Consider the following 17858-nt stretch of genomic DNA (forward strand, 5'->3'; position numbering starts at 1 on the left):
CTATTAGAAGTTTACAATAAAGTTTGAAGGTGGTATCATGAAGATCACATCATAAGTCCTGGTTCATTTATTTTCTGTGAACTTATACTCAGAGATTATCACAAGCCATTAAAAATTAGTGCCTTGACACAGAACAGCATGGGTACATAAGAAGTCAACTATTAATAAAATACACAGAGATCTTAGTTTCTAAAACTGCTACATTGAATGTTATTTGGTGATGTTGTTTCTCAACATATCCTTGTTGCTATTTAAAAAATAAAAAGCATTTTTCTTACTTATATGGGGTTGGTGAAATGGTCTATCTGGTCAGCTCATGCCGTGTGACATACTTTATTTGAAACTGAGAAATGTCGATCTCTGAACTTAAGGATCTGGAGGAGCAGCAGAGGAAGCAGTCTGAATACTCTATGTTCTAGACAGTTTCTAATTTCCCTTATGGTTGCTCCAGTTTAAACCTCTCTGAGCCACAAACCTTATAGTGAAGGAAGGCAGCAAGAGGAAAGCTGCCAGAGTTCACAAAGTTACAGTGGTAGGGCCGTTATTCTTCCCACAGAAGCCCTCTTCTTTTGACTAGAATTTGCCACCTACACACCAAAGGGCTGGACTTGTACTTCCTTAGAAAGCTGAAGATGAACAGAGTTGCTACGTTAAGCAACCTAGGTTCCAGAATATCTGTAAACCAAAGGCAGGAAGGCTCCTTCCTCCAACGTAGAAGCTGATTTAGATAGAACTCCTACTATGCTAAAGAGAATTGGACATGAAAAGGTTCATCATACTTAGGCTACTGGTCAGGAGGGACTGAGAAATTAGGTATCTACAACATATCTACAACTCAGTAGATACATTGCTCTGAGAATTAAGTCTAACTTCCCCAGGCCTAAATTTCTACCATTTTATTCCTAGCATAAAGCAAATTTAAAAAGATACAGGGTATCTTAAGTCATAAACAGTATAAAAATATTGATACTTAATACTTTGATTCTTCATATGTCAGTATACAATAAGGCATTAAAGATGTTAATTCCTTAGCCTTGTGGGAACAGAGTGGGAAGAGAGAGCTTTTCTTCCATAAATTTCTGTTCCTGAAAGTTCATTTGAAAGAGGATGTTTAGAGAAAGATCCTTGGGTCAAACGGTCACTTCATTCTGTCTCTCATTTTTTTTTTTTAAATAAAAAAAGAGGTTGGTCATGATATTTTACAGTAATAAAATCCTTTTCCTACAGCAGGTATGGTTTTAATTCAACCACAGTTAAGTAACAATAGCTAATCAGGGAGGTGCATATGTTGCAGGACTGATGGTACCAGTAAGGCCTTCAGGTATGTACAGAGCATGTACTGCCTAATCGAACAACAACCTGTAGGGTACAATAAGCTGCTTCCTAAACAAACAGAAAGGCGTTCCCTTCATAGGTATAAAGCTCTCCATCCCTAAACAAATTACTTTGAATGTATCATCTTTCGGAAGAGTAGCCAGAATGAGAGAATGCAATATGATGCTAAGACCAACTGATGCTCCATTTTTTTTCTCTAGTATCTTAAATGTTTAGATTGCAGACCAGCATGACTTATCCCCAAATCTTTGACCTTAAGTCCTTTGATGATTCATCATTGGATTGGAGCAGAGAAGAGAAACTTCTACAGACTGGCTGGGAAAAACAGACATTTTCCTCCTTAGTTTGCAGAACTGGCCTAGATTTATCACTCAAGAGTCAAAAACAACCTGAGAATAATAGGAATTATCTAGACTCTGTTTGACTAGAAGTCATTTTTCCTTTCTCTACAATATCTTCCTTTTCCTAACTCTTCTGCTTGAAGTGGCATGACCACTTAGGTGCACAAGTCTCTCTTAAGTTATTAATATTTGTCACTTACAGCTTTTAGTTTGGGCATGGGGTTGGCAAATCTACAGTTTAAACTGGGGAAAAGACCCACATTCTAACTTACATATTATCTCTTCTTCTGATCTGATGCTTGGCCTGTTAGCTGAATGACTAGTGGGCAAGGTCATTCACAATGTAACTTCAGAACATAAAGTCTCCTGGACTTCTAAAATGCTCGGACATGATGTGCATGCCATTATTCTAAGTTGCCAGGAATTCTGTCTACATCAAGGGTGAACTTTGACGGGAACTAACAGGTTACACTCAAACTCCAAAGCAGGCTGACTTATTATACATCTTCTAAACACTGTCCATCTATCTGAGAAAATGAGAATGGTTGAAATATAGAAAAATTACACACAAAGTATCTATTTGTTAAAATATGGCTTCATAAGGTTAATTTTAATAAAAAAGCATCGCCTTCATACTATAATGAATCCTGTAATGTGAAGAATATTCCATGCATAGGCCCCTCCCTGAGCAGTATGTGGGGCATCATTTTGATTTTTTTTTTTTTTAAAGAATGAGGAGAGAGTAAAGCCACTGCTCCTTAGCCTTCTTATAAAACGGTGTGCATGATGGGAAGTAAATCTAAAGACATTATAGGGAAGTTTAGCATAGATGTCTTTGAAGCTATTGTGGCCGTTGAACCATTTGAACCTTGATAGCTTTTNCTTTTTTTTTTTTTTTTTTTTCCTCTTATGATTGCATAGGATTGGCACAGTCATTGCCATTGATCTGAGTAAGTTTCTTGATGTCACTGCAGAATAGATCAACAATCAGGATCCAGAAAGTTATTCAGTATTTCCCTCTGATGTCTTTGTGAATGGCAGTTTGGTGGCTGTGAAATGGAGCATCCTATTGCTTGATTTTGTGTTTCCTACAGCAAGGAGTGAAGTGGTAAACAGAGTCAGGAGGGAGGTGATTCAAGGATGGATAATGTGGCAAAAGCAACAGAGACAAGATGATCATGGGGACGGTCCATGAAGCACAGTCCTAGAGCACAGCTGTCATGGCAAGACGAAAAGTGCTACTCTTAACAGACTGATTGGTAGTCTGAAGAGCAACACACCCATGTCTCCACAGAGTGGCATTTTTATTGCAGTGTGACTTTCTTGGGAAATGAACAATTCTTTAAATAAATCACAATTACTTATTGCTTAGTATTTGAGATAATAAATTCTTTAGTTTATCAGTACCCCATGGCCTTCAAATGTGCATTCTTCAAATAGTTTCAATTACATATATATTCTTTCTCCTGAACAATAAATTATTCTTTAAAAAAAGAAAAAAAGGAAAAGGTACATAATTTTAAAGCAAAGGAAAACATATATTTTAAACATTTATCTTAAACTTATATGAAAACAATTCTCTATGTTAGATGTTTAAATATAAATAATAAAGGACAATATGTTATTTACAATGTAATACAGTAAGTTTAGAGAGTAAAAAACTAACATTAACTCATAAAGACAGTAAATGACTTAAGAAAACATCTAAGTACTATACAGTGTGTATTTACAAAAGAATATATAATAGAAACTGTGATGTGTGGCCATTTCCTTTTGTCTGCATTTCTTCATAGTGTTTCATGGATCTTAGTGGATAGAAATGTCTGCAGCTGCTGGAAATGCAGCCAGGACTAAAAGAGAAGGCCAGATCTCCCGTATTCACTAATAGGGGCCATATACCTTCAACTTCAAGCCAAAAGAGGAATACATACAGAGAAAGTTACCCTGGATAGATGCCACCCATATTGACAGTCACACAGACACAAGAAAGAGATGGCATATTGCTGCTTGAGATACATTCTCTCTTACATGGAGGACCATTTTTGTAGTAAGCAGAAGGCTGTCCACCAGGCACTCTTGAGGGTAGGGGGATGAATGGAGGGGAAATCAGGGCAGAAAGCAAATCTTGAGTAGGTACAAAGGAGTTTGCGGTCTACTATACCCCACTCTATAACTCTCAGTAGTTTTTTATTTAAGACCCAGGAAACACAGTTATTAAATTCTGAGTAATTTGTCCTCCCTTACAATACAAGGCATCTTCCCCCCATGCCAAGACCACGGGTGTGCATTCTTTTGCCCTGCTAAAGCTCTGCCTGGAGTTCATAAACAGGATGCTGGAGAGAGACCTGGCAGTGAAGCACTGTAGACATGTTCCTGGACATATAAATCCAGAGGCTACAACAGGTAGCCCTGAGCAGCCACATGGTTGTTCTCCTTAAGGAAAGCAGTGTTCTCTTGGGAAAAAGGCTTTCTCAACTAACGTGGCTCTCATAGATTACCAAATAAAGCACAGAAGAAAAAAAAAATCACATATATTTGCAATTTGAAAAATTATAGAGCTTCTCATGCTAGTAAAATGCTGTTTTTTTATTTTTAATTTTTTTTTTAATTTAAAGTGTTATCAGAGGAGTCTGTCTTTCAGAAGGGACCTTCCTAATATCCTCATGACTAACAGATTTAAAACTGAATTTTTTAGAGTTTTAAAATAACAATAAAGAACTTTCTCTATTGAATGATAGGGTGAGTCAGGCCTTTAAAGGCAACTTGAAGAACTGAGAGAACACGCTCAAGCCTGCTGACTTTTCCTCCCTGTGGTGAGTTGACCACTCTCTGCAACACTGGGAAGTCAGCGTTAGGCTTCTACCTGCAGTGCTTCATTCCTCTGTGTATACCAAAAGTTAAAAATCACTTTGAGCACAGAGAACTGCCCTGTGACCAATGGCAAGAAATGAGAGACTTCAAATACTACGAGTAACTTGAAGGGCCTTCAGTCAAGTTTCTCTTAGTAACATGGAGGAGTGTAACACATGGACTTGTGGCCAGCCTGTAGTGTTTTTTTCTAAGACCTCCTTGTGGGATACAACTTCCCTTGACTTATAACAAAGCTCAGTAAAGAAAATAGATTCAGTTCAACTGGGAACACGAATCTATCATTGCCATTGGCTCTGCCAATCCTCTGTTCAACTCCTTCCCAATTTTGCTATGGAACTCCTAAGAGCCTACTTAGAAACTCAAGAAGCTCCAGTCTTGATTGACAGATAACAGGCAGAGAATACACAGGGTTCTGAAAGGTTATCCCCCATCCACCCACACATTTTTTTTTCTTTTTTCCCCTCTGGATTAACTGTTGTTCATTTGTTAGTATCTATAAGTGTCCATTGGCTTTCCAATCACAAGAGAACTCACTAAGTTTAAACCAATCTTAGTCCTGTTTTGGGGACAGAATGGGGAAAATTACTTAGAGAGGAGAGATGGAGGATATAGGCTATTTATCGAGAGAGATCAGTCCATGAGTGGGGGATCACTTCTGCAAGAAAAGCTGTAATCTTCCCAATGCTATTGACACTCCCTAGTGGGGGACCACTACGGGAAGTTCTTGCTAATCACAAATCACATGCACATTGGCCATTCCTGGCAAAAAAAAAAAAAATTTATATATTCATGCATAGTTATGACCTAATCAAGGCAATGTTGAACACAAGAGAAACATAATGGGGAGAAAGGAGTGGCCCAACCAAACCAAGTTAAGATGTCAACTGGGTAGTGCAGCTGCTTTCCCCTTGTGACTTCTACACACTTACTCCTAAATACTCTAGCATGAAACATTTCCTACAATGGCCAAGTCACCACTATGTACCACAGGTACATGGTACAATACAAGTGGTTGGGGCAGATGGCTGAGTGTACTCTTGGGTCTGAGGCTTCATTGACACTCGGTGCCTCTTCTGGAGCCAACAAGAGGGTACAACCAGTCAGTTAAAAAAATATGTCAGAAAGGATTGCACCGTTAGCAGCTGTGGTTGGCTGGTCAACAGATGAGCTGCTGGATCATTTCCCCCAAGACAGAAAGTGAAGCAGAATCCTTTCTGAGTTGATAGATTTATCTTGATAGCAAGCCAGAACCCATTTTCCTAAGCTGTACTCAAAGCTGTTACTCTTTGTCAAGAACAACAATAACTAAAAAGTTAAAATTAAAGTCAATGGTAGCTCCTTTTAGGAAGAGCAAGCTGTCTTCTGATTAATAATATTGTTTGTTTTTTAAAAAATCACAGTATTACTTTCTCCCTAATATTTAACATTACTTAGGTGCAGTTTCCTGCTATATGTAATAGTAGCATGCTGTTGGGCCTACTATTATCTCAGAGTCCAGTGAAGCAAACCTTTGGCTGACAGAGTAGAGAGAACTCATTTCATATTGGGAAAGCAAAGAAAACTTCATACAAAGTAGAAAGGTATTTGGATGAATGAGCCATTTCAAGACAGTAGTGGTTCAGTGCTACTGGGAGCAAAGAGAAGGACAGCTGCTAGCCTTGCGAACCATACACCCAATCAACATCATAATGCAATGCACAAAAAGCCAGCAAAAACTGAATATGTGGGAGGTTTCGCTGAAATACTGTGAAAAAGCAATCACCATAACTTTATAAAACTTGCTCTCGACATAACATAACATAAAGGCACCATTGATATCTTTCTCGTTTTTGAAATACTGTAAAAAATTGCTACATATGGCACATAACACATTTTTACATACATATATTTAATTTATAAAAGTTTTTTTTTCTTCCTGTTTTCTATTTGCAGAACTGCTAAAATAAAATAAATTGTTTAATTTAAGGTGAAATACTTTATTATATAAAATAAAGTTTTACAGGTGAATCTATGGGTTTATTTAGGTTTTATACAGCAATCGGGTCTTGGTTAGCAATTACACTAGACAGCCTGGCCTGTAATTCTTCCTGTGTGGAGAAGCGGCCTGATGGGTTAGTCCTGCTCTCAGCCAGACGAAAGGCAGGGGCCACCTCAAGGCTAGCTGCCAGGGGGTTCTGTATTCCCAGGAATGGTGTATCTTCACCTACTCTTTCATCTTCTGTCTCACTTTCTGAGTTACTGCTCACAGAACTTGGGTTGCTGTCCATTTCCAACCTATTGGCAATGTGGCCATTGGACTTGGTTCTTTTGGCCCGCCGGCTATTGGTGACTTTCTTAATAGGCTCTTGAATTGGCTCATACTCCTGGGTCGTCTCATATTCCTCATCCTCCACTATCCTCAATGGGCTAGGGGGGAGGCTGGTACTCTGATGTGCAGGGTTGTGATGAAAGGAGTTGAGTTGCTGGGGGTGATGATCGTACTTCTTCTCGCGTAGCCTCGGTGGCGTCACAAGGAGCAGAGGCCTCTCTTCTTCCACCAAAGGGCTGACTGCCACAGAGGGCATGGACACCGTCATGCTGGACACGGGTGGAGACATTTCCGAAGGGGGCGATTTAGGGGAGCTTGGCGTGTGGAAATCTACAGGTGACATACGAGCCGGGGTGGTCATGGCTGATACATACCTGTGTGAGCACAGAATATCCCACGTGAGTGTGGTGGATAAAGAGGGCACAGAACAGGGAGGGAATAGGGGCAGAGTTCACCACGGGATATAGTCAGAGAACAGTCATCATTGAATACTTAAGTTTTATACTAGGAAGTTCAGCACCCTTGGGTCCTATCCTTATTAAAGCCAAGAGTTTCCTTATAAGAATCATGCAAAGATTGGCTAAGTCATCTAGCTCATTAAAGCTTTTGAGAGTTTCAGTCTCATCATGAATTTAAATAAGAGCATGTGAGCCAAGAAAAGGGGGGCTCCCAAGAATATCTCAGCTTATAAAGACCAAGGCTTGGGGATTTAGAAGGGAAAGAAGTATTCTTAAATACTATACCTTCCTAAAGGCCAAGGGGTCTTAGAGAATGAAGCCCAAATGGGGAATGGAAGAGGATCTAAGATGAGTTGCTGACAGCTCGATCTGCATGCATTTGGATCTGTAAGCCTTGTTTCTCCTTAGCTCAGCTATAAGGTTATGTCTTATGAAAAAAAAAAAGAGCACAGTAACTTAAAATTTACAGTGTCATACATTTGTGTGCTTTTAAGTTGAAAGTTTCATGAAATGCTACTAGTTAACATTCAATTTGCCACTGTCCGTTTCAGGGTGTAATACATCCGAAGGGAAGCCCTAGAGGAACCATAATTTGGTTTCATGTCACCGCAGTGGGCACTAACTCCAATCTCCCATGTATTTCTCCTCCAAATCCCAACACTGCATCAGCTTTTGGTATCCTTCCGGAAATACTTGCAAAAGGATCCTTACAAGTGCCTAGTGAGCTTCGTTGTATACACAAGGGTTTGGTGTACCATGGTATTTCATGCCATGCCATGTTGGATAATGCCACCATTTCAGTCCAGATACCATGTGCCTGTTTTGCAGCACTGTGCCTTCCCTAGAACAGGAAGGCATATCCTCCGGGCTGAGTCATATTCCTCATCTTTTGATAACGATGCTTACAGTGCACAGCCACTGGGTGACTCTTCCTGACCCTGACATTCACAGTCTAATTTGATGTGGTCTGTGATGACACAGGATACTGCTCTCTGAACTTGAGACAATGGGAAGAGGAAGCCAATTCTCTCACTTTTCCATGATTCATGGTGATATGGAAGTGAGATCCACCTGTGTTTAAAATTGGAAAATGTGTCTCAGAATTTGAAACATTTCGGGCCCAAGTCTGCAGATATCATTTGAGGGTACCGAAATTAGACCTTCTGAGAAATGCTAGTCACAGTTCAACCAACACATACAAGTGATTCATCTTTTTTTGCTCCCCAAGATCTTTCAGTTTAAGACTGTTTTGTAACTCTAGACAGTCTGGGTGATGCCCTGATGCCTACTTTAGCAGACAGAACCCTCAAACCCAAGCCATGGTAATGAAAAGAAACCTCACACTACCTTCTTTGTATGTTTTAAGAGGGCTGAATAGGAATGGACAGACTTCAATATACAAAACTATAATTATACAAGGTTAATGCTCTAAGACATTTTTAGACCACACTCTTCTGCAGTTGTATTATAAAGAGAATGTTAGATTCATAAATTCTATCCTGTTCTGAAACTACATTGGGGACAAGGTGATCAGCAGGCTCTTTGACCTGAAAGTCCCCAATGGATTCTTGGCTGTACTTTCGGGTCCATAAGTAAGAAGTTCTTTGAAATCACCTCCACCCAGGTAACTTTGAAAATACATTTGGACTAGGCATTATATTGACTCTTTAGTCAATGGAAATAGGCTAAACTGAGGTAACAGAAAGAAAATAAACGAACTAGAATGGAAAAATCAATAGGTAACAGCCCGCAGATGGGCTAAATGGTCAGCTGGCCATGACTTTCATTTAGCAAAGATGAAAACGGATAAAGAGAATGTCCAAGTTCAATATTCCTATTTAGTACTTTCTCTGGTTGACTCTCTTCCACCCTTTAGTTAGCCTCTGTCATCACTTCTCCAACCCAAGTTGGACTTTCCCCCAAAAGGAAATGCAAACATCCAGGAATTGATAGTTATATTGGAGGCAATATCTGCTTTGACAATCACCTATAAAAGCTGCCAGGCTCATTACACAACACCTTTATTTACCCATGACTTCTAGGGATTTCATAAATGGATACAGCGTGGTGAACAGGAGGAGGCATTCCCCCATGACCATCAGCAATGTCACAGCCCTGGACTTGCTTTAACTGAGGCTAGAGGTAGGGTAGTTAGAGCATGAGAAGACGAGAGCAGAACAACCATTGAGGTAGAAAATGGACAGCTGGCCGATTGGAATTAGATGGGGGTCCTTAAAATGGTACACCTGAAGACGCCTGCTCTTTAGGAGCTGGTTGCCTGTCGGGCCACTGGGATGGTGGGAGAAGCTCAGAAGGAAGGAGTTCAGCTAGAGGATGACTTCATCAACTAGGAGCGTCAGGGAATTGATGACACTCCTTACATAAGGATGACTTTCCTTAGGAGAGACCGCAGGTGCTCATGGGATTCTCTCACTGAATGAGGGTCTCCTCCAGGGTAGCGTTGCCCTTCGGTTTTACCTTTCACTATGAGGAGAGTCTCTGTAGGAGTCAGGGGTTTCTCTGGCATGCCTGAGGAAGCTGTTACATTCGCGGGGGCCTCCCAGGCCATGAAGACGTCCTCGCGGGCCCCCAGCTGGGCTGCTGTGCCTGCTGTTCTCTACGGAGGACATCATGATTACAGAGTGGCTTTCGGAAATGATGCTTTCCGTGTGCCCATTACTCCAGCTGGGTAGAGAAGAAACGTTAAGAGAGGCAGTGAGACAGATTATCTTAATTTTATGTGGAAAATGACAAAAAGCAAAAGTGCCAAATATCTCAATTGACTGATACCTCAGTAGCGCAGAAATGATACAAAGATCTCTACTCTAAAAAGAATCTTGATTCAGATGGGACGTGTGGACGCATAGTTTATTAAATTTGTTCATTCATTCCATAAATACTTATCAAATGCCACGAAGTAGTATTAGTGCTGTCTCACGGTGCTTGAGTGGCTCGGGCTAAACAAAGGCATTGCTATGTGCATTATGTCTGGAAGTTTGCTGCTGTACTTGGCAGAGTGAGCAGAGCCAACATGATATCACAACCAGGGGATCTAAGAACGGAGTGCTCCGTGATGTAGGCATTTCCAGGGGGCACTTCCCAGGGCAGTCTAAGCTTTAGAAACAAACTTCTAAGGATCACAATTAATCTGGACAGATGTTTCCCTGCAGTGAGCAGCAATTCAGTGAGTAGCTGGGCATAAATCAAGGCAATTTCTAGACTGAGGAATGGCAAGGCGACAAGGTAATAATTATTAACCACTTTTTATTGTTTGCAATAGACACATTAGGCTTAGGCTTACAAGGTAAAAGCAGTTTATATCCAAAATCTATTAACGTTCACAGTCAGTCCATTATACTGCTTTTAACTGTTCCTTTGCTATTTCGTTAGGAATGGATAGAAAATGGTAATGAATGAAATAAATTCTGCTTAAGGATTATTTTTTTTCCCCTTTGGAGATGCCAACCACCCCGTCCCCCGATACCTGTGACTAGGAGTCTGGGTGACAGTCGTGGAGTGATGAGCTGTGGAAGTGTAGTGACTGGTGGAAAAGGAGGTCTCCACTTCTCTCTCCACAATATGCTCACTGGAGATGACGTTTTTAGATACATATTGCTGGATAAACAAAGAGACAGAATCAGAAAGTTCATGTAAGTCAAAACACAAATATACTAATTGGTTCTCATACAAATGCTAAGGTTCTCTCTCTCTCTCTCAGCTGGCCAGATGATGAGCCCATTTCTGGCCACTCTGGCTTTGAGGTTAGATACATAGCGTGAACAAATTCCTTTCTGAAGGTTTGCGCAAGACAGGTCCTAAAATCTCAACTTCATTTTTCCTCAGTTCCAACTGATAAGAGAAATGGCCCAAACATTCTGTCCAGTATTATTTTTGTCTGCATTCCTTCAGTCAAGAAAACTAACTGATATCTGAGGGTTGGAAACATACATATAGTCTAATTTATTTCAAATTTCATGTCACTAGAAAAATGTGAACTTTGGTATTTTAAACCTTTTTTTTTTTTTTTTTTAATTTCATAATGCCTACGCTGACCCTATGGATATTCCTGAAGATTTTAACTTGCTCAGTGCTATTTCAAGGACTTAAAATATTTTCAAGGTCTGAACAAAGCCTATGCTCTACCCAGGGCTTTATCTTTAGTGGGTCAACTTTACTTTTGTCAGCATAACACAGTAGCTATTTACTGCCTGCTAACAGTGAGATGCTGGTGTTTTTAAAGCTCCTTTTAAGTTGTTGCAGGTGCCTTTTGCATTTCTGAGTGAAGAAAGTTAAACCATGAGAAAAGGAATAGACAGAAATGAGTGGGGTAGGGTATTTAATGTCTGCTGAGATATGGGCTCTAAAGAACCTGATCCTCATGGAAGGCCCCAAACACACAACTTGAATTTTGCAGGCTGGCTCTTTCTGTTTATGGAAATGCTTTCCCTTCTGGATCTTCCTGGGGACAACTGCTGCATTGCTGTCACTTTGGTACCCACTCTACCCTTGCCTTCTGGAAGCACCTTGAACCCAGTGGGTCTAATGGAAATGCTATTTATCAGTTATTAAGAACTCTCTAAGTGTGTTGGGCCAAGTGTTTTATTTTAGTGATGTAGGCATTATTTTTAGGCCAGATATAATTAAGAAATAACATTGAAAGGAGTTATTTGTGCCATCATTGCAATTCAAAACAGGAATGGTCACAGGATGGAAAATGGTATTACAAATTTCAAACTATGTCTATTAAGAAAACTACACATTCCAAAGGAAAGAATGGGGATCGTGCTGGAACATGAAGATCAACACTTCAGAACTATGAGCTCTGGGAAGAGCGTTGGGCCTGATCTCTTAATATGAGAAAGAACTTGATGGTATGCACATGGTCTCAGGGAGTAGGCTATCTAGTCAAATTTAGAAGCTATGTGCATGGTACAATCAAAATAAAATATGCATTTCACATGGAGGTCATAGCATCACATAGAAGGAGTTAGGGAATATTCAAGTATTATATTCTCCTAGCTTTGGGCCAAGTTTCTTGCCAAGTTTCATGTTCCAAATTCTTCATGGAAATCAGAATCAGAAAATCACATGCCCCATGAAGGGACCCTAATAAAAATATTTCAAAGCCCTTTGCCTGGTTTGCTATGGGTCACTGGTATACTGCACTAGTCTTCATTCCCAAATGACTAAAAACAAATATTGCTTCCAATTCTGATTTTAGTATTTATGACTTATGCCATTTTCTCGTCTTTCTAGGCATTCCTGCAGGACCAACCAAGCATCCTCCCAATGTCTTAAATGCCATAATATAAGGGACCATGTGCTAATAACCGAATCTATTGTAAAACAGCAGTCACTGTTTTCTCCTGGCCAAACCTTGGGTTTCTGGAAGGCCACTGTGCTAAGTGGCAGCAGGAAAGCAGCCTAAGATTAGAAAAACCAACTTCAGTGTGTCTGAACAGCAAACGCATGCTTGGTTTCCTCAGTGGGTCAGTCAACATACATTCACCAGCTGCACGTTCTCTGGTGGTGGGTTTGGATGGTGAGGGCCATTCGCTATGTTCACCATGTTGTTTCGTTCTGACCGGAGGCTCTGCCTGAGTCGATCATGAAGCTTCTGCCGCTGTTTCCTGGATAGAAAAAAAAAAAAGGAGATGTTAGTTCCTCATCGTTTTGTTCATTCCCTACAGCCACATCAGTATACTGTTAACCCTGATGAACAACTTGAGGCACTCCGTCAGGGATGATCATGAGAGAAGGGAAGTATGTGTGTGACACTGTCTTAGAATAATTCCGTCTCAGAACTAGCAGTATCATACATCCCGAGAAAATAGGTTTCAACAGTCAGATGGAATTCTTATGGAAATGTAGCTAATTGTACTGAAGGAGAACAAAACAAGGAGAAAAGAACCCAAATGCATTAGTATTAGGCTAACCTCTCAACCATCTTTGTCTAAATTGTACAGATAGCCATTGGTCTTACTATGGGTTTAATAAGGCTGATTCCATTGTTAATTTTTCCTCTGGATCACTTAACAAAATTAATTTAGCTTTTCATTGGTATATCTCATATAGCTACTATGTGTGCATATCCCATACATCTCTGTGGAACTTTGCATATAGTTTACCATTATATTTTGGCACAATTGTCACAAGACTCTGTACTTGCAATGCTTTTTTTTTTTTTTTGTAAAAAGATAAAAAGGTGGTAAATAGTCAAATTTGAATCTAATAAGACTTTTGATGCCAATTCTGTGATTTTCTGTCTCTTTCACTCTTTCCTTGCAGCATTTATTTATTTATTTATTTATTTATTGAGATACCATGGAAACATAATTTATACTGTAGATTTTGTGGCAAAATATTTGCATGTTTCCTCTGTTTTCTAGTACAACATTCAGATCAAGACACTCCTGAGATTAGCTTTGACCTGAAAATGTTATGTCATCAAGCAAAATCCAAACAGCACTCTATTAACTGAACATTACATTTAGACCTCAAGAAATCCTAAGTGTAGAATGGGACTCGTCAGTCAGCCAATGTGTGTGCTAGCCTGGACACCTGTAGAAGGCCTAGCATGGTAACTATATGGTCTTAAGATTTTCTTTTAAACTTTTTTTCCAAACAAATTTGGCTTGCTTCTCCTTCCACAAAAATTCCTTTATATACTGCACATTTATAGAGCATTTATGTTGGAAACCTAATAGAATTAAGACATAATAATATTATCTCTCAAAAAAATTCCCCCAAACCATGTATTTTGTATACCATAAAGTGCTCCTTAAGATTCTGCTCCTCTGACTCCCAGGTACCCCTTTTCACATGTACACTCTTAGTAGGAAGTTCTTGTGTGGAACGCTAATCCTATATAAGCCTTTATCCATTTACAAAGCTATAATTGCTGAGAAATTTGTCCAAGTTCACACAAACAGTCAAAGATTCACAAAGTATATTACTCAGTCGGGAACATAAGGGTGTAAGTTCCTATGGTCCTCCCCTTCCCCCCTCCCCCAAGTCTTGGGCATGGGATCAGCCACTACAAAGCCCTGCCTGCCTACGATGCTTCTACGTTAAGGGGAGTAGACAGAGACGAGGGGGAGGTTTACTTGGTTTTGCAGTAGGCCACCACACACATGATGCCGACCACCAACAGGGCAATACAGATGCCAGTAATTGTCAGGACCCTCTTCTGGTAGAGCTCCTCCGCTTCTGGAAAGGGGTGAGAACAGATGTCATTGACGTCACCTACCATCACCAGGGACTTACAACCAAACAGTTGGCATGCTTCATGACGTTACCCATGTCCACAAGACAATCAATCCTTGACAACAAAACTTCACATTTACACTCATGTCTAAGGTACAATATGTTCTGGACTGTACTTTGAGCATAAACAACAATCTAGCTAGGGCATTGAAAGTAAAAAATACTATATTTTATGATTCCTTTAATTACCAGCTATTATATATATATATATATATATACATATATGTATATATATATACATATATGTATATATATGATATTACATGAGAAAAATCATAGACATTCATTACAAAGGAACTGATTAAAACTATATTGTCGTTATTCTATTTATTAAATATCCTATAGAAAATCTCTTGCAAAGACAACAGGAATCAATATTGATAAAAAAGACCTAAGACTGGCTCCAGGGAGACCCTTAATTCTTCCTTCCACATTCTTCCTTCCTCCACTCACCACCCTCCACCCCAATCATCTTTCCACTTCCCTGAAGTTTGAAATCATCATTTCATATCCAGTGGTCTTTACAGAGAGGCATGTCTACATTTAATAAATTGAATTCAAAGGTAATTGCAAATATGAACTTGGCTTGTAGATCGTAAGTTAAGGCAACAGCCTCACAGTTTAGAGTCAATGAACTAGAAGAAACCGATACAGGGTGGGGGAACAGGGCGCACTGTGCCAGAGAAAAACCCAACATGGTGGGTAGGACACTCTTAGGCCACAGAACGGAGTTGTTCTTTGGAGGAAAATGCTTATTGTGCTATTATCAGAGAACCAATTTGTATTAAGCCCATCATTAGCACAAATGACGGATCTTTTGGACTAGACTGCACAGTCCCACATCAGACAACTTGAATCTTCTAAGAGAGTGAGTATGGTACTCTGAGCTCTGAACTACAGGTACCACTCTACTCCAGATGTAATAAGTCTGTAATGTGTGGAAACCATTCCAGTTAAAAATTAGTGTCTTTGAGAGATGGCTTGGTTGATTTTATATACAGGTGAGCCAGGCTGTTAACGAAATTTGCAGACTTACTGGAGATGCTGATCGCTTAGCAGTTGAGCTTCTAGTAGCCTGATTTTATGCATTTGAAGATCTTCACGTGTTTGCCCAGCGCACACAGAAACTGGTTTGTTTGCCATTAAAATTAATAACCTGGGCAAGAACTGGAGAACACTGTACAAATGGAACATCCTTATCTGAGCATCAGCAAGAAATACAGAAAGTATTTCCATCATATGTTCAGCCTTGGAAGTTATACCATTCTCCTCCTTGAGAGGGGGCAGAGTCACAGGAAGTTTTCTTAAACATGAATAAGTGACTTTTAATTTCTATCAATTAAGAGGATCTTATCATGAAAGAAAACATTTCCTACAAGCCGAGTCCATGGTAATCAAGTCCCAGTTAACAGGTCAAGAACATTGTCAAATCAAATTAATAGAGCACTCATCATTAAGAGGGGAATAGAAGTCAGTGGGTAAAAGGCTACAACACTGAAAAGATTATACAAAAACAAACAGAAAGGGCTGGAGGTGGAGAGGAAAAACCAACCAAGTGGATAGACAGACTGAAAGAATGACTGAGAGGGAGAAAGGTACAAAGGAAAAGGAAGGTTAAAAGTTAGGGAGGCACCTGGAGTTCCTGGCACAGCATGCCTGATATTAAGGGAGAAAACAATAAAGAAATGAAAAGCAGACAGAGGAGATGCTTGGGGCGGGGTTGGGGGAGGAAAAGGTGGGTACAAAGTGGGAAGGGGTGACCCATACAGCATAACTCCTAACCTGGGCTAGCCGTGACATGGAAGCCATGATTAGAAAAGCCAAGCAGTTGGTGCATTGCGGTGCCACAGTATGCAGGAGACATACAGTTGGTGTCATGGAGTTGTTGTGTTTGTGAGTGCACAGTACAAGTCTGACGATGACATGAGTGGGGGGGAGGGGCTTATGTGTTAACTGCTTGTACCTATTGTTCACACCCCCCCTCACACACAAAGGTAGGGGTTATGCGGTATTATCTGTGAACGGATAATGCCATAGCCTTCCTCCCTGGCATCCTAAGTGGTGTTTAGTGTGTATGTCTAAGCAGCACAGCCATACCTCGGAGCTCTTCCTTCCAAGGATTCCTTCACATAAGTGCATGTTGGTTATGAAACGGAGCATTAGCACTGTCATCAACAAGTGGCAGGACCTGCATTCCCCTTTTGGCTAATGTACTTCTTCCTTTAAAATCAATGAGGCCTGGTGTATGTGTAGCTTGGAGGCAGAGTGCTTGTCTAGAGCATATGAGATCCTGGCCTGGTTTCACAAACAGATGAGGGGAAAAAGAAGGGGGGATAGGAAAGCCCTTGGTTGCAGCTTTTCACTGGCACCTCAATACCCTACTCTTTGAAAAGCCAGGAAAAAAATAGGGGGCATATAGAAAGACTAAAGTGAGCATTGGGGTCATCATGGGTTGCCCCCCACACCCAAACTTAGGGATCCCTGTAACAACTCTGTTTTTGTTCATTGGTAACTAGGAACAGACAGAGTTGGATATGTGGACCACTAGCATCCGGTGATCGACCTATTCTTATTGCTTGTGAGCAAAACAATCATTTCAGGGACTAGAGAGCTCAGTAAAATATAACACAGCTAAAAGGAGCCAGCTTAAGACAGGGAACTCAAAACACAGGATTCAATTCTGTGTTCACATCAGTACTGACTGCAAATTTCTCAGCTAAATTTCTCCTTGATATATTTTTTCAGGATTTTGCTGCACCCACAATATGAATGTTAAAGGAAAATAAAAACCTTGGACAAACAGCAAGCCTATTGCTCTTCTCATTTTTTTTTATTACTATTTTTTTATTCTTGCATGACTGTATCCACAAGGCAAGAGCAAAGCCGAGCTAGAACTCAAAATCATCCCAAAGGTCTGGCCTGTCTCCGTAAGTGGAAGTGCTCCAAGTCTGTCTGGTTTGGCTGGATGGACCATAGTGAGTCACATCAAACACACTTTCATGCTAATGTGTCCAGGAGAAAAGACAGAGCCATTCTTACTCTCTTATTTTTAAATGACCCTTAAGGCCAGGAGTTATTTCAGGATATAATAGACTGGCCTTATACTCTGTGAAGCCTTAGAGATGTGTGGATAACAGTGCACTGCCCTTATGAACTGCGAGAATAGCTCAGGGAGCACTTACATAGCATAAGGATTTGACTCTACTGTTCACTAATCAAAATAGTAAAGTCTAGAGTCAGACTATACAGCTCCGAGAGTGGGGAAATTCTGCTGGTGAT

At 40.2% G+C, this 17858-nt stretch overlaps 1 protein-coding gene across 17 annotated transcripts in view; it reads right to left on the reverse strand.

Moving 5' to 3' along the window:
• Positions 1 to 1796: 1796 nt before the first annotated feature.
• Nrg1 (neuregulin 1) overlaps positions 1797 to 17858 on the reverse strand; it is a 1045353-nt gene continuing 1029291 nt past the window's right edge. For 5 of the 17 annotated variants that reach the window (XM_029531713.1, XM_029531716.1, XM_021219938.2 and 2 more), the window contains 5 exons: positions 14420 to 14522; positions 12817 to 12943; positions 10798 to 10928; positions 9792 to 9998; positions 1797 to 7229 (listed from right to left, as the gene is read on the reverse strand). In XM_029531713.1, the coding sequence (XP_029387573.1) occupies positions 6575 to 7229; positions 9792 to 9998; positions 10798 to 10928; positions 12817 to 12943; positions 14420 to 14522 (1223 nt within the window). In that variant the 3' untranslated portion in view covers positions 1797 to 6574. Of the gene's footprint in view, positions 7230 to 7598; positions 7741 to 9791; positions 9999 to 10797; positions 10929 to 12816; positions 12944 to 14419; positions 14523 to 17858 lie in introns of all 17 variants that reach the window. The other 12 variants (XM_021219946.2, XM_029531721.1, XM_029531719.1 and 9 more) reach the window with 5 other exon arrangements.

This window comes from Mus pahari, chromosome 19, assembly GCF_900095145.1.
Source record: "Mus pahari chromosome 19, PAHARI_EIJ_v1.1, whole genome shotgun sequence".
NCBI lineage: Eukaryota > Metazoa > Chordata > Mammalia > Rodentia > Muridae > Mus > Mus pahari.